Source organism: Pantherophis guttatus, chromosome 3, assembly GCF_059756535.1.
Source record: "Pantherophis guttatus breed Tessera chromosome 3, ASM5975653v1, whole genome shotgun sequence".
Lineage (NCBI taxonomy): Eukaryota > Metazoa > Chordata > Lepidosauria > Squamata > Colubridae > Pantherophis > Pantherophis guttatus.
The window spans coordinates 208302677-208324071 of NC_142065.1; the positions used below are offsets into that span (position 1 = coordinate 208302677).

A 21395-nucleotide genomic window follows, 5' to 3' on the forward strand; every position below is an offset into this window, starting at 1 on the left:
TGTAAGGGAAACCAGGCAAACTTTTCAGTGCCAGAGTCACATGATCCCCCCACCAAGCCAGCTCACCAAACCACGCCCACAGAACCGGTAACAACAAATTTTACATTTCACCACTGACCCAACTATTTTGCATAACCTTGGCTATCACCCTTATCATGGTTTAATTGGTTTGGGTCTATCATATTATGCAAACAAAGCACTTTGTTATCCAGTTTTAAGATTTGGAGGCTGTATAAATCCAGGCAGCATCTTTACAGAAACGCACACATGTAAAAACACACAAAATGTTTCAATTCTAGACTCTCAATTAGAGTTTTCATTCTCTTCAAAAAATTGATATCATTTGGCATGGTAGAAGGGTGCACTGTGATCCTTTGCCAAGACTGTAATTTTGGAGATATTACAGCTTGCAAATAATTACTTTGCTAGATACTTTCTTTGTTTCCTGGAATGTTTTTCCTCTGAGCTTTTTTTTTTCCATTCAGAAGTAGCAATAAAAGGCATTTATTATTGTCCAGTGCCCATTGGCTTCACCCCATGAAAGACCCTGAAAACAACTTTAATGGGATCATTTTTTGATATATTGCCATGGTTGCAAACGTTCGTATGAACTGCATCCTTGATTTACCGCTGCTTGAGAGAACCTTACTGGCTCAAACATAGAAAAGTATTACTGAGCTGTGGAAATACTTTAATAATAAGAGAGACACATATGTCTTATTTTTCATTTGGGAATGCATTTTGTTAAGGTAATGATGATTTAATAGCTGACCAGCTGCTCTAAGGCTGTAAACCGAGATGATGCAATGAGAATGAGTCAGCAGGGTTATCACTTTAAGAGGCTTTCTATATAGGAGTGACCATGTGAGGGTGTCTCTCTCTCCTCATGTTCTATCTCCATTGTAATTCTCCATGTATTTCTCTCCGTGTGTGCTTCCTGTTATAGTTGAAGATTGTTTGCCTGGCTTTGCTTAGCATGTGTATGTATATATACTCTATATCAGTGATGGCTAACCTTTTTGCCATCGCGTGCAAGAAGGGGGGTGGGGGAGGGTCATGCGCGCACGTGCCCACGTGCATGCGTGCGCAACCCCCTCCCCCCACCCCCCCTCCTGGTACATGATGGCCTGGTAGGCCCGTTTTTCTTTCTTACCTGGTTCCAGATCCTCTTTGTATCTGGGAAGGGCAAAAACAGCCTTTCCCACTCCCTTGGAGGCCCTACGGAGGCTAAAGGGGCCCATTTCCCAACTCTCAGTGGGACAGGAAGTGACATTTTTTGCTGTCCCCAGCCTCCAGAACCTCTCTAGGAGTCTGTAGGAGCCTCTCTAGGAGTCTCTGGAGGCTGGGGACAGGAAAAAAGTCACTTCCTGTCCCACCGGGAGTCGGGAAATGGGCCATTTCAGCCTCCGTAGGGCCTCCAAGGGAGTGGGAAAGCCTTCCCAGATACACAGAGAGGATCTGGAGCCAAGTAAGAAAGAAAAACGGGCCTTCCCCACCCCGCCTCCAGGCCCTCCAGAGGCAGGAAACAGCCTGTTTCCTACTTCTGGTGGGCCCAGAAGGCCCAAAAATCAGCTGGCCGGCGCGCGCATGCACCCCAGAACTGAGCTGGCGTGCCCACTAATATGGCTCCGCGTGCCACCTGTGGCACGCGTGCCATAGGTTCCCCATCACGGCTCTATATAATTTGTAAATAAACCACTGTGTGAGAGACAAAACCTCTGTGTACTGTATTTTGCCCCTGGGTTGTCTCAAACTAGCAGTCACCCTGTGCACACTCTGACACATTTCTTTCTTTCTTTCTTTCTTTCTTTCTTTCTTTCTTTCTTTCTTTCTTTCTTTCTTTCTTTCTTTCTTTCTTTCTTCCTTCCTTCCTTCCTTTCTTTCTTTCTTTTGAAAATTTTCATCAGATCTTCCTGGAAAGCGAAATCTCTATTGACTTTGACTTCTGCTCATTCTAAAATGTCATATTTATATATTGCATGAGAGAAGAACTTATTGCCAATATTAATAGGACCAGGTTTTGTTCTCTGCATTCTATCGAATGCATGTTTTGTCACTGCTGGCCAAATGGGTCTACCATATTTCCTCCCCGAACGTTATTTCTGGAGTACATAATGATGTATGTAGCATCATTTCGAAGAGTTTTACTAGATGGGAAAATATAATGTATGGAAACAGCACTGCTCTTTGCAACCTTGTAAAAAATTCTTTCCCCACCAAAAGAGACACAGACACAAAACAAAGTAAATACACATACACATAAAGACCCAAATTCACCTAAACTCCTGAAACAAAACTCCCTATTTTTTTTTTTGAATTCCATTATTATTCATTATCATTTTGAAGATGATTATGATGTTATCCATTCAGTCGTGTGTGACTCTTGGTGATCCTAGGGCACAGATCCTACGCCACATCTTCCTATCTTGCACTAGTTCTTTGAGTTTTTCTATGCTCTGACTGGTGTCAGCTTTTAATGGTGTCCAGCCAACCAGTGGCCTTGTTTCCTTTGACCGCTAACTCTTCCAAACATAAACTCCACCAAACCAAAGCTTGATCAGTAAAGTCAGCCTGGCACTCTTAAATAATTCTATGTATTCCAGGGTTGAAATGTTCCCGGTTTGGACCGGATCACCCGATCCGGTAGCAATGGAGGCAGGTGGTTCAGAGAACTGGTAGCAAAAATCCCTGCCCCCCCCATGCCCAGCTGAGCCACACAATCAACAGAAGCTATTTCTTTACTTTTAAAAGCATTTTTTCTACAACCTCTTTGGCCGAAAAAAAATGCTTTTAAAAGTAAAAAAAAAAAGAGCCTCTGATGATCGTGCAGCTCAGCTGGGATCGTCAGAGGCTTTTATAAGAAAAAAAAGCCTCTGCCAATCAGGCAACTCAGCAGGGATCATCAGAGGCATTTAAAAGAAAAAAAGCCTTTTTTTCTTTTAAATGACTCTGACGATCCCAGCTGAGTTGCCTGATCGTCAGAGGCATTTAAAAGAAAAAAAAAAGCCTCTACCAATCAGGCAACTCAGCTGGGATCGTCAGAGCCTTTTGAAAGCATTTTTTTACAACCTCTACAAAGAGGTTGTAGAAAAAATGGTTTTAAAAGTAAAAAAATATATAAATTGGCCACGCCCACCCAGTCACATTACCACCATCACCACCAAGCCATGCCCACAGAACCAGTAGTAACAAATTTTAGATTTCACCACTGATGTATTCCATTTGCAAAAGAAGGTAATGTCCTGGCCACTTTGAGACTTAATAATGCAGTCTCTCTATATAATATATCTCTGCTTTCCTATGTGATGAGAAGAACTGATTGTCGCTAATATTGCATTACCTGGTATGTCATCCATTTCTCCATTGGTGTGTCTGAACCTGTCTCCTTCTACGTGGACATTTGGACACAGGACATCTGTAAGGAGAGGGAAGAGAAAGGAAGAGACATTTAAACTAGAGTTATTGCTAAGAACTCCACTGATTTATTTTTCCTTTGGTTTTTATCACCTCTTGGCAATATTTAGTACTTTTTATATCCTTTTGATAGCACTGTGGAAACTTTATGAGTCCTGCGTATCCCCGTTGCCCACGAAAACTCTACAAAGAAAGTTGTATAAAGCAAAAAAAAAATTGCACACCTCACTGAGAAAGAACTAGCATCATAAACAGAATCAACTGCCAAGATTTCAACCAACACCACACAGAGTAAATAAGGCCCCAGTTACAGTAAAGTAGCAATGAACACATAACTGCAAAAAAACCCAAAACCAGAATAATTCATAGCTACCTTTGCCCTTAAAATCACCTACACATTTGACTGGAATAATAAAGAAAGAATCAACCAAACAAATGAACAAACAGCAGAAGAGTCAGGAATTTTGGGAAGTCTAACACTACATTGGATAGGACAGTGAAGGCTAACCTTTTTGCCATCACGTGCCAGGAGCGGGGAGCGGTTGCGTACATGTGTGCCCACACCCATAATTCTATGCACCCTGCCCCCGCACATGCACACATGAACCCCCCATGCTCTCCACACTTGTGGCATGCAATGGCACAGTAGGCCCTTTTTTTGCTTTCCACAGCCTCCTGAGCCTTTCTAGGAGTCTGGGGAGGGCAAAAATAGCCTTCCCCACCCCCCGGAGGCCTTCCGGAGGCCGAAAAACAGTCTATTTGCCAACTTCCGGTGGGACCGGAAGGCCCGTTTTTTGCTCTCCTCAGGCTCCAGAGCCTCTCTAGGAGTCTGGGGAAGGGGAAAATGGCATTCCCCTCCCCCAAGGCCCTCTGGAGGCCGAAAACAGCCCATTTGCCAAATTCCGATGGGAAGCTCGCATGCCCACTGATATGGCTACACGTGCCATATGTTCGCCATCATGAGGATAGGATTTACACTCTATCAGACACAAGATCTAAACCAGAGCAATCAGAACAGAATAAACCCCAACCAACAATACAGAATTCAAGCCCACATAGATTATAAGTATAGCACGGCAAGCCCCATTTCTGGATCATTCTATTGATGAAGCTACATTGGAATGCACAGGGAAATGTCTGCAGAATTTGTGATCTACGCTTTGGTGCAGTCATTCCCAAGCCCAGAGACCCTCAAGGAAAAACTGGTCTACCATTATTCCAAGAGATGAATACACCAGTTGTAGTTTCCACTGGGAACAGACTACTTTTATTCTCTTCACCTTCTCTTCTTTGGAAAAGAACCTTTGCATAACACAGCAGTTAGCTAGCACTCGGCCTCCTGCACCCTACCTGGGAGGAAAAAATGGGGGGCACTTTTAACCTCCCTGGGCTCCAGAGGCTCTCTGGAGTCTGGAAATAGGCCTATTTTTGCCCTCCATGAGCCTCTGGGAGGCCCATTTTCCACCTTCCCAGGCTCTACAGTCCCCCTGCACTTACCAAGGATCCAAAATGGGCTGCATGAGAACTCCTGGTAGGGGCGGGGCGGGGCAGGGCCAGCCAGTTGTCAGAACTACCAGTTCGCTGAACCAGATGTAAATTTAACATCCAGTTCACTTGAACTGGACCTAACTCGCTGAATCCCACCTCTGAGTCTCCTGCTTGGGCAGAAGGTTGGACTAGAAGACCTCCAAAGTCCTTTCCAACTCAGTTATTTTGTTATTCTGAAGAAAGCAAACCAACAAGAATTGAAGTCAGCTAGCTAAATAAGCGCTAAGCCGTGCATATCAATATATAGAACTCAAACAAATTAGGGTCACGTAGTTCAAAGCAGTTCACACACTATTTTCCATCTATGACATGCATCATTTAACTCACTAATCTCATTCTAAGGATGCTTGTCCTCTGATATATACCGTTGCTCTTTGAGGGAAGGTCTTGACTCTCTGCTGCCTGCTGAACTCCGCAATAATCCTGCCCTACCTTATGGAATCATGAAACCCGACATTATGTTGTTTGCAAAATGAACCCCACAAGGCCACAACAGCTGACTGAGAAGCAGAAGAAATAGCACTCATACCCTAACAAAAACCCAGAACTGATTCACCAAGATCAGGTGTGTAATTTTGGACCTGACTTTAATAAATACAGTTGTTGTTTGTTGTTAGTTGTGAAGTCGTGTCCGACCCATTGCAACCCCATGGACAACGTTCCTCCAGGCCTTTCTGTCCTTTACCACCCTCTGGTCCATTTAAGCTCTCGCCGACTGCTTCAGTGACTCCATCTAGCCACCTCGTTCTCTGTCGTCCCTTTCTTCTTCTGCCCTCAATCTTTCCCAGCATTAGGCTCTTCTCCAGTGAGTCCTTCTTTCTCATTAGGTGGCCAAAGTATTTGAGTTTCCTCTTCAGGATCTGGCCTTCTAAAGAGCAGTCAGTCAGGGTTGATCTCCTCTAGGACTGACTGGTTTGATCACCTTGCAGTCCAAGGGACTCACAAGAGTCTTCTCCAGCACCAGAGTTCAAAGGCCTCCATTCTTTGGCGCTCAGCCTTTTTTATGGTCCAAATAAATACAGTGTGCATCACCAAACCATATATTTATTCAACCAATGCAAGATACTACACATCTAACAATTATGACCAGATTCTGGTAAACCCAGGTATGAATAAACAGATACATAAATGCATGCAAGGGAGAAAGAAAAGAAACATTCAAAACCAATGGGGGCTTATTCATGCCATAGGTTCATGTTTATAAATATGGAATCTCTTCCCTCTGTTAAGCGGGTGAGCAGGTTGGTTCTTCATTTTATCCCCAAATGTTTTCAGGGTTTCCAGATGTGTATAAAGTGTTTAAGAGCCACGTCTATTGACCTTCAGCTAAGAAGCAATCATTAATGGGGATGTATCGAAACAGAATATATTTGTGTGATGACTCGCGATACAAGAAAAAGTCACAGTGATTGGCAAAATATCAAAAAAAGCTCCAAAGCATCCGAAACAGAATGATCCATCTTAGTCCAGCTCTGAGCAACAGTTTTCCTTTCCTTTCCTTTCCTTTCCTTTCCTTTCCTTTCCTTTCCTTTCCTTTCCTTTCCTTTCCTTTCTTTTCTTTTCCTTTCCCTGCCTTTCCTTTCCCTGCCTTTCCTTTCCTTTCCTTTCCTTTTTCCTTTCCTTTCCTTTCCTTTCCTTTCCTTTCCTTTCCTTTCTTTTCTTTTCCTTTCCTTTCCCTGCCTTTCCTTTCCCTGCCTTTCCTTTCCTTTCCTTTCCTTTTTCCTTTCCTTTCCTTTCCTTTCCTTGGAATGTGGAATGTGGAATGTGGAACACATCATTCATTTCAACGTGGCAATAGGAGGCAAACTTGCCTTTTTAGATCCAATATTTTTTTTCTCGGGAAACACCAAAGTTGGAGGAAGTGAACACTACTAAAATACTCATAAATTGAACTTCTTTGGATACAAATAGATGAAGAATTCTATAGAGCTGGACATGATAAATATTGGGAGGAGGAGGAGGAGGAGGAGGAGAGGGAGGAGGAGGAGGAGGAGAGGGAGGTCTTGGTTCTCTCTGAGCTTGGTGGTTTTCTTGCAGACGTTTCATGACCCAACTAGGGAACATCATCAGTGCTAGAAGAGCGTGGGATTTGTGGAGAAGAGGAGGAGGAGGAGGAGGAGGAGGAGGTGGTGGTGGTGGTGGTGGTGGTGGTGGAGGAGGAGGAGGAGGAGGAGGAGGAGGAGGAGGAGGAGGAGGAGGAGAGGGAGGTCTCGGTTCTCTCTCTGAGCTTGGTGGTTTTCTTGCAGACGTTTCATGACCCAACTAGGGAACATCATCAGTGCTAGAAGAGAGTGGGATTTGTGGAGAAGAGGAGGTGGAGGAGGAGGAGGAGGAGCAGCAGCAGCATTGTCTGGAACCTTTAATTAATTGCAACAATTGCCAATGTATGTAGGCAGATTAATTAATTGTGAACTATATTGTTCTTTGAATCACATGTGAAGCTTCCTGTAGATTGGGATTGATAATTAGATCTTTTACATTCAGTCTACAAGTTTTGTGACTTCTTTAAAAAAAACAAAAAACTTTCCTTTTTAACTATTGGATCTTTCCCAAGGGTCTGGAGTACTTAAAGATGTTTCCATAACATATGTGCTGTTCCAAGTAATACAATTTTCATAACTGATGTATTCATACTCTATCCATTCCTATTGCTTTTGGTAAAGCACATCGACCAGAATTATTAAAACCACAACCAAAATTGAAAACAACACCTTAAAAACAAAGAGGGCAAATATAATTTATAAAACCGTGCCTAACCAGCTTTTCTTTCCTGTCCATTCGTCAGGCATTCAAATGACCAGTGCCAAGAAAAACAGCTTCCTCCCTCGCTAACAAGTTTTGAGTCAAAGCGTACAAGTCCCTTGGCCTTCCAGCTGCTCTTCAAAGAACTGAGCCCCAGAATTGATTTGAGGAAATGAAGAGGAACGAGACACAGGAAACTCAAATGCTGAGGGAGACCAAAGTGAAGTCATGTCCCTGGAGACAAATGAGCCTCTAGTAGAGCAGGCACTCAAGCTTGCAAGACTGAGTCCCATGTCTGGAATCTTTAATTAATTGCAAACAATTGCCAACGCATGTAGGCAGATTAATTAATAGCGAACTATATTGTTCTTTGAATCACATATGAAGCTCCTGTAGATTGGGAATGATAATAGCTAGATCTTTTTGTGTTCCCTCTTATTAATCAAACAATTTATAATCCAACTATGGGTTGTATTATTATATTTTTCATGCAGAAGGGTCTTTGATGTCATAGGTTATTAGGATCTCAGTCATAAAATGCAAGGAATATTATAGAGTCCCTAGTTCCTGAAGTTCTAGATCAACCTTTCCCACACACCCTGTGGAATGAACTGCCCCCGGAAGTGCGTAAGATCTCCGACCTCCGGGTATTTCGCTGTGCACTCAAGACCCTGTTGTTCCGCCAGGCCGGGCTATCAACATAATAATTTTAAATTGGGTGTTTTAAATTTCTGGGGTTTTAAATTGAGACAAATTATTTAATAATTTTAAATTATTTTAATTGATGTTTGTCTTGTGCTTTTAATAGGCTGTACACCGCCCTGAGTCCTTCGGGAGAAGGGCGGTATAGAAATAAAATTATTCTATTCTATTCTATTCTATTCTATTCTATTCTATTCTATTCTATTCTATTCTATTCTATTCTATTCTATTCTATTCTATTCTATTCTATTCTATTCCATTCCATTCCATTCCATTCTATTCTATTCTACTTCCTTGCACCTCACAAGACAGTTGGGTGAGGAACTCAAAGATGCCAAACAAGCTACCACTATTATTCAAGGAACTGCTAAGATTATTCTTGTTGCTCCCCTCTGATGGGGAAGTTTTGAAGTATTTCTAGCAGGACTACCAGATTCTGTAACGGCTTTGTTGTCAAACCTGTTTTTTTTTTCTTTGAAGACATTTCCCTTCTCATCCAAGAAGCTTCTTCAGCTCTGACAGGATAGTGGGGAATGTCAGAGCTGAAGAAGCTTCTTGAATGAGAAGAGAAATGTCTTCAAAGAAAAAAACAAGAAAGTCCAGTTGTCTCCTGAAAAAGCATCTTTAGGACAACCATGATCTGGATGACTGAGAATCTCTACAGACTTTCACACCCATTCATGAAAAAACTCCGCTACGCTCATAAAAGGAAAAAAGGGTTAAGTAAAATGGCAACTCAAAGCAAACCAATTAAGCGAGCGTTTTGAAAATGTTAACGACCGTACAAAGGCCCTTGTGCAGATCTAAAACCAGCTAGTATTTTACCCCTGTTTTGTCTACAGCAAATTACAAGGGAGGACGGTGCAATTACAGTGATGACTCGTCTGCTTATAAAACCGGACCCTGTAACTTTCATTTCACCACTTGTGTCTCCGTAAACCAAGTGCCAATTTGGAGAGCAAGTGAGTCAGAGTCAGCTGGGAGTTCGGCTCATGCTATTTCCAGAGGCAAAATTAGAGATGAGACAGGAACGGCAGCTGTTCTGCTCATTTGGCCTCTGGCAAGAATTCAGACCTCAGACCAAACCGAGTAGTTAAGGGGAAAAAAAAAAACACAAAAACCTTGGAATGCGGAAACATTGCAATGGAAGATCGGATCAGATTTGGCTGAAAGGCATGTCCAAAGCTGTTTGTCTGTCTTTCTGTCTGTCTGTCTTCCTCTAGGTGTCATCTATTGAGTCACTGTGGCGCAGTGGTTAGAGTGCAGTACTGCAGGCTACTTCTGCTGGCTGCTGGCTGCCTGCAACTTGGCAGTTCAAATCTCACCAGGTCCATTGTCTTAGCAGTTTAATTTCATGTGTTTTGGTCATGAATCATGCCGGAGAAAGGCTTTTAATGACTTTTATTCAGCCGTTTCTCCTCTTATTCAATGTGACATAAGTTCAAAGTAAAAATAATGGTGAATAATTAATCTTGCTCAGTGGGGTTAAAATTCCTGGGCACCGACAATAATTAAAAGACCAGTTTTTTTTTTTTTAGTTTTTTTTAATTTGATTTATATGCCGCCCTTCTCCGGAGACTCAGGGCAGCTTACAATGCGCTAAGCAATAGCCTTCATCCTTTTGTATATTTATACAAAGTCAGCTTATTGCCCCCACAATCTGGGTCCTCATTTCACCTACCTTTGAAAGGATGGAAGCCTGAGTCAACCTTGAGCCTGGTGAGATTTGAACCTGCAGTAATTGCAGGCAGCTGGTCTTAATAACAGGGTGCTTTAGACCACTGTACTACCAAGGCTCTTGGTAGTTCGTTTAAGATCTGCAACCGAAGACTTTTAATGACCAACACAGGCAAAAGGATATTAGGTTTAATCCTGGCATCTTTACCATCAAAAAGACAAAATAGAGAAGGTGATATTCTTAATTAGGCAGGTGTTGATTTACTCGCTTTGTTCTTTTCATCCTCTGGGCCTACTTACTAAACAGATTTTAACTTGGACAAACCTCAGTAAAATTTGACAGTCAGAATAGACTACTGCAACATTTCTCAACTTTGACCTCTTGAAGATAGGTGGACTTCCATTCCCAGAATTCCCCATCCAGCGATACAGGCAGTGGTGGGTTGCCCCCAGTTCACACTGGTTCTATAGAACCGGTAGTAAAACCGGCGGGAGGCTCCACTCCCCGACCCCGACATCATCAAAACACTTCTGTGCATGCGAAGAAGCTTCTGTGCTTGCAGCGCTGCCCTGCTGTGAACCGGTAGTAAAGGTAAGTAGAACCCATCCCTGGACACAGGGAATGGATAGGAGTTGAACTCCATCCATCTTCAAGGGGCCAAGGTTGAAAAACCCTGGACTACAAATTTTAGGATTGTTCCCTATGTCAACCCTGGAGGCCATCTTTTTTTGGGGGGAGCTTCAGGGCTGCCACATTTAGAGCCTGGGAAAATGGGAGGGGGGATTTGCAAGGAGTTGGTGAAAATATTTAGCCATAACAACATTCTTTTTCTCTGAGAGTCAAGGACGTTCAGCCTGCACCTGGATGAGAATGACTGGGAGTTGTCTCAGTGGTGAAATCCAATTTTTTTTTACTACCGGTTCTGTGGGCGTGGCTTGGTGGGCGTGGTGTGGTGTGGCTTGGTGGGCGTGACTTTGCGGGTGTGGCAGGGGAAGGATGCTGCAAAATCTCCATTCCCTCCCCACTCCAGGGGAAGGATACTGCAAAATCCCCATTACTCCCCACTCCTGGGGGAGGATACTGCAAAAAAGGGGCCTGGTGGCTCAGCAGACTAAAAGCATTGTGATTAACACCAGCTGTCTGCAATTACTGTAAGTTCGAATCTCACCAGGCTCAAGGTTGACTCAGCCTTCCATCCTTTCTAAGATAGGTAAATTGAGGACCCAGTTTGTGGGGGCAATAAGCTGACTTTGAATAAATATACAAAAGTATGAAGGCTATTGCTTAACGCACTGTAAGCTGCCCTGAGTCTCCGGAGAAGGGCAGCATATAAATCAATTTTTTTTTAAAAAAAAATCCCCATTCCCTCCCCACTTCTGGGGGAAGGATACTGCAAAATCCCCATTCCCTCCCCATTCCTGGGGGAAGGATATTGCAAAATCTCCATTCGCTCCCCACTCCTGGGGGAAGGATACTGCAAAATCCCCATTCCCTCCCCATTCCTGGGGGAAGGATATTGCAAAATCTCCATTCCCTCCCCACTCCTGGGGCCAGCCAGAGGTGGTATTTGCCAGTTCTCCAAACTACTCAAAATTTCTGTTACCAGTTCTCCAGAACCTCTCAGAACCTGCTGGATTTCACCTCTGAGTTGTCTCCAGTTTGGACAATGGCTGATTGGTCCATGTGATGGACATGTGGGTTATGGGGCAGGGACTTGGACTTTCTTTTGGGTGGGGAAAACCTGGAAGCTTTCAGATTCGGGTTTTCCCAGATGTGCCAATATGACACCTCTAATAAAATGGATCTTTGAGGAATTGCTAGCCTTGGAGTCTTCTTTCGTTGGGGGTGTTACTTGAAAACCTGACACCCTAATTATTTTGAGTTAAGTCTTATCATAATAAAGGGACACCAAAAACAGTTGTACTCTTGTGTTATTCTGCCTGTTAATCAAATTTGCTCTTCTCCTTTTACCAAAAAGTTTTAAATAGCTTTCCAGTTACCCTGAATAGTTGAGATTTTCAGATTTTGTAACACTTACCCGTGTTTCTCCAAAAATAAGACCCTGTCTTATATTTTTTGAACCCCAAAATAATCTATTGGCCTTATTTTTGGGATGTCTTATTATTTTGGGGCGCGTGGAGCAAGACGGGGCTCCTCTTGCTGTCTTACCTGATTTCCAGCTCTGTCTCTCTAACCCTAACCAGAGGAAATGGTGGGGACTGGCTGCATATGTGTTTAAATATTTTCGGGGAGGGCTTATTTTTGGGGAGGGCTTATTTTTTGGGGGGGCTTATTTTAGTGCATGCGCTCAAAAGCCCAAATGGGCTTATAACCAGGTGATACCATATTTTAGAAGAAACAGGGTAATAAGTAGGGGATGTGGTTTTCTTTTTATGTTTTGTTTATTATGATTTATCATTAATTGTGTTTCTCTTTTCATTTCTATTTACAGTTTGTCTTTCTTGGTTTCCCTCTCCCCCAGTTAGTTTGCCATTTTATCTATTTTTTTTAAACTTGTTATAAAATAAACAAATTAAAAAATACTGAATGGAACTCTTTTAGCTCCCTCCAAAATTGCTATCAGGTTTTAATGTTTAATTTGACAAAAAAAAGGCATTAAATACATAGAGAATAGCTGCATTATTTATATTGAATTTAATTTAAAGCAAATGTAAATTTCATTTAATCTAAATTACTTGTTCTTAAGGCCACACTGCTGTTTGCTATTTACTCTTGAGAGTTCAGCTTAGGAAAAAAATGTTCTTAGCTGTGAACGAATTCTAAAGATACTGACTTTCATTTTATTTAATTTTTAATTACATTTTAACTTTATTAACTTTATATATTAACTTCCATATAGTTTAATTAACAGCGACATTGATGCCAGTGTTTCTATTTTTTAATTTACGTGTAATTATAATAAGCTACCTTGAATGTTTACAAAAAAAGAAAGACTGAAGATAGACAAGCTGATTAATACACAGATAAATAGAAAAATAATAAGTAAAAATAGATGAATGAAGTCAGGTCTGGAGAAAGGAAACCTTGTACATTCCAAGTATTGGACTCAGTTCTCATCCTTACAGCAGAGTCAATCACATTCCTGGAGCTATGTTTTTAAATTTTCTAATTAAAGTAGGGAAAAGGATTCCCTGTTTCATAAAGCCTTCCTGGATAAAGTCAATTAATTCCTCTGAAATAAAAATAATAAAAACTGGTTTTAAAAAAGATGGCATTAAGGAAGATAACCAAGTAAACTAGGAACAATAACAAGCAGGATTGGGACATGACTGGACAATTATACAATCCATTCTCTGAAAGAATAGAGTAGAATAGAATGGAATGGAATGGAATGGAATGGAATATAGAGTAGAGTAGAGTAGAGTAGAGTAGAGTAGAGTAGAGTAGAGTAGAGTAGAGTAGGGTAGGGTAGGGTAGGGTAGGGTAGGGGAGTGGAGTGGAGTGGAGTAGACTGGAATGAAATGGACTGGAATGAAATGGAATATAGAGTAGAGTAGAGTAGAGTAGAGTAGAGTAGAGTAGGGTAGGGCAGGGCAGGGCAGGGCAGGGCAGGGCAGGGCAGGATAGAATAGAATAGAATAGAATAGAATAGAATAGAATAGAATAGAATAGAATAGAATAGAATAGAATAGAATAGAATAGAATAGAATAGAATAATTTATTGGCCAAGTGTGATTGGACACACAAGGAATTTGTCTTCGGTGCATAAGCTCTCGGTATACAACACGAATTGGCAGGAAAAATTTTTTAGAGGCACTATTTATTCTGAACTTTCATAAGAACAAAAGAAAGGTTTGAAACTTTTAGGCAATATGACGGGGAAAAAATAATACTTTCAAAAGTGGCCTTGCCAAATCTGCAAAAAAATGCAGGTCTCGCCTGCTCCTAAATGTCATCACACAGTCAAAATTCTCCGTGGGTAAAGAATGCACTTTTTTTTCCCCTCTCAATTTTATCCCCAAGAATTGGTAACTGCAAGTGCCTGTCCTGGTCATGTGTTCCCATAAAAATTGCTAACTGAGCTTCAGAATTTTATTTTGCCTTTCTTCCTTTCCAAGTTCAGACTTTTGGCAAGCACGTTTTTGATATCAGAGCCAAAGTTCTGTGAAACCTACCAACTTAGTCCACGTCAAAAAAAACACTCCACCCTCATTCCGCAGCAAAGATTTACTACCGTCAAGTAGTTTTGGACTATGTTTTGTGGCTGTGACACAATGGCATTGTTTAGTGGCCAATGGGGTACTCTGTGTGTTCTTGTGCATATTTAATATTTAATATCAATAAAGGGGAATATTTGTAGCTCAGAGTTGAAGTGAGTGCAGGGGTGAAATGCTCCCGGTTCAGACCGGATCACCCAATCCAGTAGCGATGGTGGCGGGTGGTTCGGAGAACCGGTAGCTAAAATCCCTGTGCCCCCCCCCACATGCCCAGCTGAGCCGCATGATCATCAGAGGCTTTTTTTTTTACTTTTAAAAGCATTTTTTCTACAACCTCTTCCATGAAAAAATGCTTTTAAAAGTAAAAAAAAAAAGCCTCTGATGATCGCGCGGCTCAGTTGGGATCGTCAGAGGCTTTTCAAAACATTTTTTTCTGCAACCTCTTGGCCGAAGAGGTGGTAGAAAAAATGCTTTGAAAAGTCTCTGACGATCCCAGCTGGATTCCCTGATCGGCAGAGAGGCATTTTTTAAAAAGCCTCTCTGACAATCTCAGCTGAGTTGCCTGATCGTCAGAGGCTTTTCAAAGCATTAGAAAAAATGCTTTGAAAGGAATTTTTTTTTTTAAAAAAAAAGTTGGCCACACCCACATGTAGTAACAAATTTTACATTTCACCCCTGAGTGAGTGGTCCTCGATGCTGTCTGAGCTTGGTTATTTTGGTTGTGGGTTTTTTTACAGATGTTTCATTACCCAAACTAGATAATATCGTTAGTGTGTGGATGATGTTATCTAGTTTGGGTAATGAAATAAATGTCTGCAAGAAAATAAGAGCCTTGGTAGTACAGTGGTTTAAGGCACCCTGTTATTAAGCTGGTTATTAAGACCAGCTGCCTGCAATTACTGCAGGGTTCGAACATCGCCAAGGCTCAAGGTTGACTCAGCCTTCCATCCTTTCTAAGGTAGGTAAATTGAGGACCCAGTTGTGGGGGCAATAAGCTGACTTTGTATAAATATACAAAAGGATGAAGGCTATTGCTGAGCACATTGTAAGCCACCCTGAGTCTCCGGAGAAGGGCGGCATATAAATCAAATTAAAAAAATAATTAAAAAAAATAACCAAACTCAGGAGCACCAAGGACACCCCCGTCCCCCGCCCACCCAGTATATAATATTGGAAGGTGAGAATCTCCAAGAAAGCTCATAAATGACTGAGATGTGAAAATGTACTTTCACTTTTCAAGGTTGCACAAAGGGCTCGTTGGGTTTACATGGGCATTGAATGAATGGAGAAATGATTGATGAATGTGTGATTAGTCTCTAGGCAGAAAAGGCAGAAATAAGACCAAAGTTTGCTAACTAATAAGGGAGAAATGTGACAAGTATTTGTAAGTGGATTTGTCAGGAGGGGGGGAGAGAGAGAGGGAGGGAGAGAGAGAGAGAGAGATTATGGAAAAGTATTAAAAAGAACCTGTTTCTGAAAATTGCATACACAAAGTGAAATGATGTTACTTTAAAAAGTGCTTACGTATATATTGCAAAATGTTATTTGTAGAAAGATTTACTTTTTTAAAAAAGCAAAAAAAAAAAAACACTCTGGGTTCTAATAGCCTTTATTTCCAAGCTTTCTGCCTTGGGTTAGGTGGAGACAAAAAGGTGAGAAGAAAGGAAAGAAAGTGAGAAGGATGGAAAGATGAAAGGAAGGGAGGGAGTGAGGGAGAAAGAAAAGGAAGGAAGGGAGGGAGGGAGGGAGGGAGGGAGAGGAAGAAGGGGAGGGGAAAGAAGAAGAGGGAGAAGGGGAGAAGAGGAGGAATGAAGGAGAGGGGGAAGGGAGAGGGAGAGGAGTGGAGGAGGAAGGAAAGAGGCAGGAGAGGGAGGGAGTTGAAAGAAGGATGGAGTCTGTTCTTCCTATCAGAGGGAAGCTGAAAGAAAGACTTCTGTCTTCCAAACCTATGGAGAAAGACAGGATCAGCCAGGGAGTCCCTCAACCGCTGCCTCCATTCCTAATGCTTTTACATAGGAGAGTGGGTTGAAAAAGTTCATTACTAGTGAGTACATTGATTGGCACCAGTGGTGCTATTCAGCTAGTTCTATTCGGTTCGGGCAAACCTGTAGCGGCAGCTGTGGGAGGCTCTGCCCACCCACCTGGATGTCATCACATCCTGTTTTTGACGCTCTGTGCATGTGAAGAAGGTCCTGCACATGTGCGGAGGTGGCACGCGCGAGTGAAGTGAGCGCCTGTGCGCGCATGCTCCCGTTTGCGAATTGGTAGCGAAGGTAAGTGAATACCGTACCTGATTGGCACTTTCTCCAATATTTATTCCAACAACGTACAATGTTGTTTTATTATTCTACAGCGACAAACTGCTGGCATGTTTGCTAGGCGGTGCTCACAAGTTCACGGTTTAATTCGATTACAATTCTCTTCCCTTTCATTTTGCAGGCGCCACCCAGTAACTTCCTTTCTGTTGTTCTCCACTTAACATCTCAACACCATGAACAACAGCTGTGCTGTCAGATCCAGGAATGATGCTCCTCTCAAGGATTCGATTCCCCCACTCAATAACTAAATGCAGAAGCCACAAATGCACAGCAGGGCTAAATAAATAGCTTTTACGGTGAGATACAAAAGGAGCGATAAGTGCGCATGAGATCAATTTGTCGGAATCAAATCCTCCGCCATTCAGCCTTGAAAAATTCTAGGGGTTTTTCCTGCCAACTTTTATAAATCAATAATCTCTTAGCTATTCTTTTCCCAGCTTTGAAGGTGAACACCTTTTCTGAGTTTGTTTAATATGTAGCTTTCCCCCCTCTCCTTGCTAGCTTCAACCCTCAAAAGTCCAGACCCAAGTCATTTTTCACTGCAGCTATCTGCCAAGTCAATGTTTGCACAGTTCTATTGATGCTAGCTAGGTCTGTGTGAACTTAGATTTGCTTCATCAATGTGGTTTGCGCTAGGAAAAAATGCTGTGAAGAGGCCACTCGGTTCCCCACAAAAAAGGAATTAGCTTAGGCATAAGTACTATATTATTCAGCCTGTTTAATCTGGTGCATAGAAACCACCAGAGGTGGGTTTCAGCAGGTTCTGACCAGTTCTGGAGAACCGGCAGCGGAAATTTTGAGTAGTTCGGAGAACCGGTAGTAAAAATTCTGACTGGCCAAGTCCCCATCTATTCTCTGCCTCCCAAGTCCCAGCTGATCGGGAGGAAATGGGGATTTTACAGTATCCTTCCCTTGGAGTGGGGTGGGAATCAGTGGTGAGTTCTAACCAGCTTTATTGCCGGTTATTTCGTGTACGCACTTCGCGCACGATCCCCAGCCTCCATAGACTCTCTAGGAGTCTCTGGAGGCTAGGGACAGCAAAAAAGTCACTTCCTGTCAAACTGGAAGTTGGGAAACAGGCCATTTCTGGCCTCCAGAGGGGCTCCGAGGGGGTGGGGAAGGCTGTTTTTGCCCTCCCCAAACGCATAGAGAGGATCTGGAGCCAGGTGAGACAGAAAAACGGGCCTACTGGGCCATCGTGTGCCAGGAGCGGGGGTAGGAGGGGTCACATGTGCATGCACAGGGGCCGGGCACATAGAATTAGTGTGGGCCCGCATGTGCGTGAACCTCCCCCCACCCTGCCCCCCTCCTGGCATGCAATGGCAAAAACGTTAGCAATCACTGGTTTAGGAGAATGTTTCTCTCAATCTACCCTACCCTATGGAACAATCTACCCCCAGAGATACGAGTGATCTCCGACCTCCGGATTTTTCGTCGGGCCCTAAAAACTTATTTTTTTCAGTTAGCCGGTCTGTCTTGATTTTAGGGTTAGTTTTAAAATTTTAATATTGATTTTAATTGACAAGTTTTAAATTATGGGCCAAATTTATAAATTATTTTAACTTTATTTTTTAACTGTGATGTTTGTATAGACGTTTTTTATTTGGCTGTTCACCGCCCTGAGTCCGAAAGGAGAAGGGCGGTATAGAAGTTTGAATAAATAAATAAATAAATAAATAAATAAATAAATAAATAAATAAATAAATAAATAAATAAATAAATAAATAAATAAATAAATAAATAAATAAATAAATAAATAAATAAATAAATAAATAAATAAATAAATAAATAAATCTTATAGTTCAAGCTCTACAAGTTTGAAGAGTCCAAAGCCAACCAGGAGGTCCCTTTAACTTAATTCTTAGAAATTGGGGAACCACTTTATTTTGCAAAGCAAATTTGAGGAGAGACCTTCCCCAACGTGAAAACCCAACAGACAGAACCAAGATCGATTGATTAAAACAATCAAGGAAATAGGTTCAGGTAGACATTAGGTGGAATTTCTGTGACCAATGAAAGAGGCTCACTGCCACTTAGGGCAGTGAGCTCTCCTTGACTGGATCTTCAATCTAGTTATTCCTTCAAAGAGCAGCAATTAAACTAGATTATCTCAATGGTCCCTTCTGACTCTATCATTCTATGATTTAAATAAAGGGAGTTAGAACAACTAATCAGTGGAATGAGAAGTGCCTCCAGAAGTTGTGGGTGCTCCAACACTGGATCTTTTTAAGAAAAGATTGGACAACCATTTGTCTGAAATGGTGTAAGGCAGCGATGGCTAACCTTTTTGCCGTCACGTGCCAAAAGTGGGGGGAATGCGGGGGGGGTCGCACATGCTCATTCCCACACCCATGATTCAATGTGCCCTGCCCCTGCGCACGCTCCCCCCTTCTCTTCCCCCACTTTTGGCACACGATGGCACTGTGGGCCCGGTAGGCCCGTTTTTCGCCCTCCCCAGGCTCCAGAGGCTTTCTTAGAGCCTGGGGAGGGCGAAAACAGCCTCCCCACCCCAGAGGCCCTCCGGAGGCCAGAAACGGCCCATTTCCCGACTTCTGGTGGGACCGGAAGTCCCATTTTTCACTCTCTCTAGGCTCCAGAGGCTTTCTAGGAGCCTGGGGAGGGCGAAAATGTCCTTCCCCACCCCACCAGAGGCCAGAAACAGCCTGTTTTCTGACTTCCGGTGGGCCCGGAAGGCCCGAAAATCAGCTGGCTGGTGCACGCATGCACACTGGGGGTGAGCTAGGGTAACGCTTGTGTACCCACAGATATGGCTCTGTGTGCCACCTGTAGCACAGGTGCCATAAGTTCACCATCACGGATGTAAGGTTTCCAGCCTAACAGGGGCTTGGATTAGAAGACCTCCAAAATCTCTTCCAATTTATTCTGTTGAACCGGTGTTTTTCAAACTTGGCACCTTCCAGAAACGTGTACTTTAATTCCCAGAATTTTCTGTCCAGCAAGGGGAATTGAAGTCCACACAACTGAAAGGTGTCAAGTTGGAAAAACACTGATTTAAAGCTTCTGAGAAGCTTAGTATTAACAGCACGGATCTACTGGCAAAGAGATTCACCTGTGCAAATAAATGCTTTTACACCGAAGGCTGAAAAAATCTGAATTTTTATGGTTCTATTTTTCCAGTTACCAGCTCCCTTGCTCCCTGCGACATTGAAAAATGGTTTTTGCTTTCGCTGGGCCCGCGCATACCTTCAGCTCAAGTGTTTCAATAAAAATCACTGTTGTGTGCAGAACACTTTATCGTCACGGTAAAACAGACTTTCCCAATAAAAGCCCTTGAAATTTTAAAAGCTTCCAACGGTTGTCATTCGAGCTTTTTTTGCTCCAGTTTTTCAGGCTTAGTGGGGTGAAAAACTGTGGTTTTCAGGTTTGAAAAGAAAATAGTGATTGGGAAAAAAAATAAAATAAAGAGAAGCAGTAGCACCTTCTGTTAGTAAGAACTTGGGTGCCTGAAAATGCCAGCTACTGTATACGATCAAAGGGAAGACATCCGACACAAAATCAATGGAAATACTTTAAAGACTTATTTTGGCTTTCTGCTTGTCCCACTTCTGAAGCATAGTGACAATCCAGACTGTCTGCAATTTTTGTCCTGTCTACAAAGTTCCAGATGGTTTTTTGATGGCAGCAAAAGTTTAGAAACTTAGTGTTTCTCAACCTTGGGCATTTTGAAATGTGTAGACTTGGTGGCGCAGCAGACTAAAGTGCTGTTATATAGCACCAGCTGCCTGCAATTACTGCGAGTTCAAATTTCACCAGGCTCAAGGTTGACTCAGCCTTCCATCCTTTCGAGGTGCATAAAATGAGGACCCGGTTTGTGGGGGCAATAAGATGACTTTGTATAAAAAAGAACACCGGTTAGGGGGGCCCGAAAGCCCTACTAAGCAGGTATATACAAAAGTATGAAGGCTATTGCTTAACGCATTGTAAGCCACCCTGAGTCTCCGGAGAAGGGCGGCATATAAATTGAATCAATCAATCAATAAAATAAATAAACTCACAGAATTCTCCAGCCAGTTTTTGGCCTAGCAGGCCTCCCTGCAGTTTCCTGGGCACAAAAACGGGCTTTGGGGAAATCACTGCACCCCCCCTGCACTCTGTCCCCGTGTATGTGTGTGTGACCCCTGCCCCCCCACAAGCGTGCAACCCCCCCTTGCACATCTGTGTGTTTCTCCCCCATGCACCCTGCCCACCGCACATCCCAAAAATCAGCTGGCGTGTGGGAGGCGCACACATGCACATGCGCGGTGGAGCTGAGCTGAGTGATGTCTTGCGTGCCTGCAAAGAGGTGTTGTGGCCCGTACGCGGCCTGTGCAGGTAGTAGCTGATTCAGACAGCGAGGAGGCTGGTGTGGTGCTGCGCCAGCACTCGAGTCGGACAATGAGGAGGCTGGAGAAGATGTGGTGCCAGAGGCGGGGATTCAGCCAGGGCCTTCAGAACCTCCAGAAGCTCCCTTAAGTGAAGAGGACGAAGAGGAGGAGCCTCTTCGCGATGCACGGGCACACAGAGCTGCCAAAAGGCAGGAGTGGCTCCTCAGGAGGAGGTCTCCTCAAGGGTAAGGCATGGGGCTAATTGGCCACTCCCTTAGCCTATTTAAGGAAGAACGCCGACTGAAGCAATTTGCAGGGAACAACTTAGTTCACATACCTTCGTGACTTGATCTTAGTTCTTTGCAAATTGCTTCTGGGCTTTCTGCCAACCATAGTAAGATTAAGATTATTTATTCTTTTTTGAGTCAAAATATTTTAGAATATGGAATAGATGGTACCAGTGGATAAATCAAAGGAGACCAAATGGGTA

General features: G+C 42.9%; 1 protein-coding gene across 1 annotated transcript in view; it reads right to left on the reverse strand.

The window, feature by feature from the left end:
• Positions 1-21395, reverse strand: part of COL22A1 (collagen type XXII alpha 1 chain) — a 273483-nt gene that overhangs the window by 173786 nt on the left and 78302 nt on the right. Inside the window, exon 4 of the mRNA XM_060681819.2 lies at positions 3341-3415. Within this exon, the coding sequence (XP_060537802.2) occupies positions 3341-3415 (75 nt within the window). The remainder of the gene's footprint in view (positions 1-3340; positions 3416-21395) is intronic.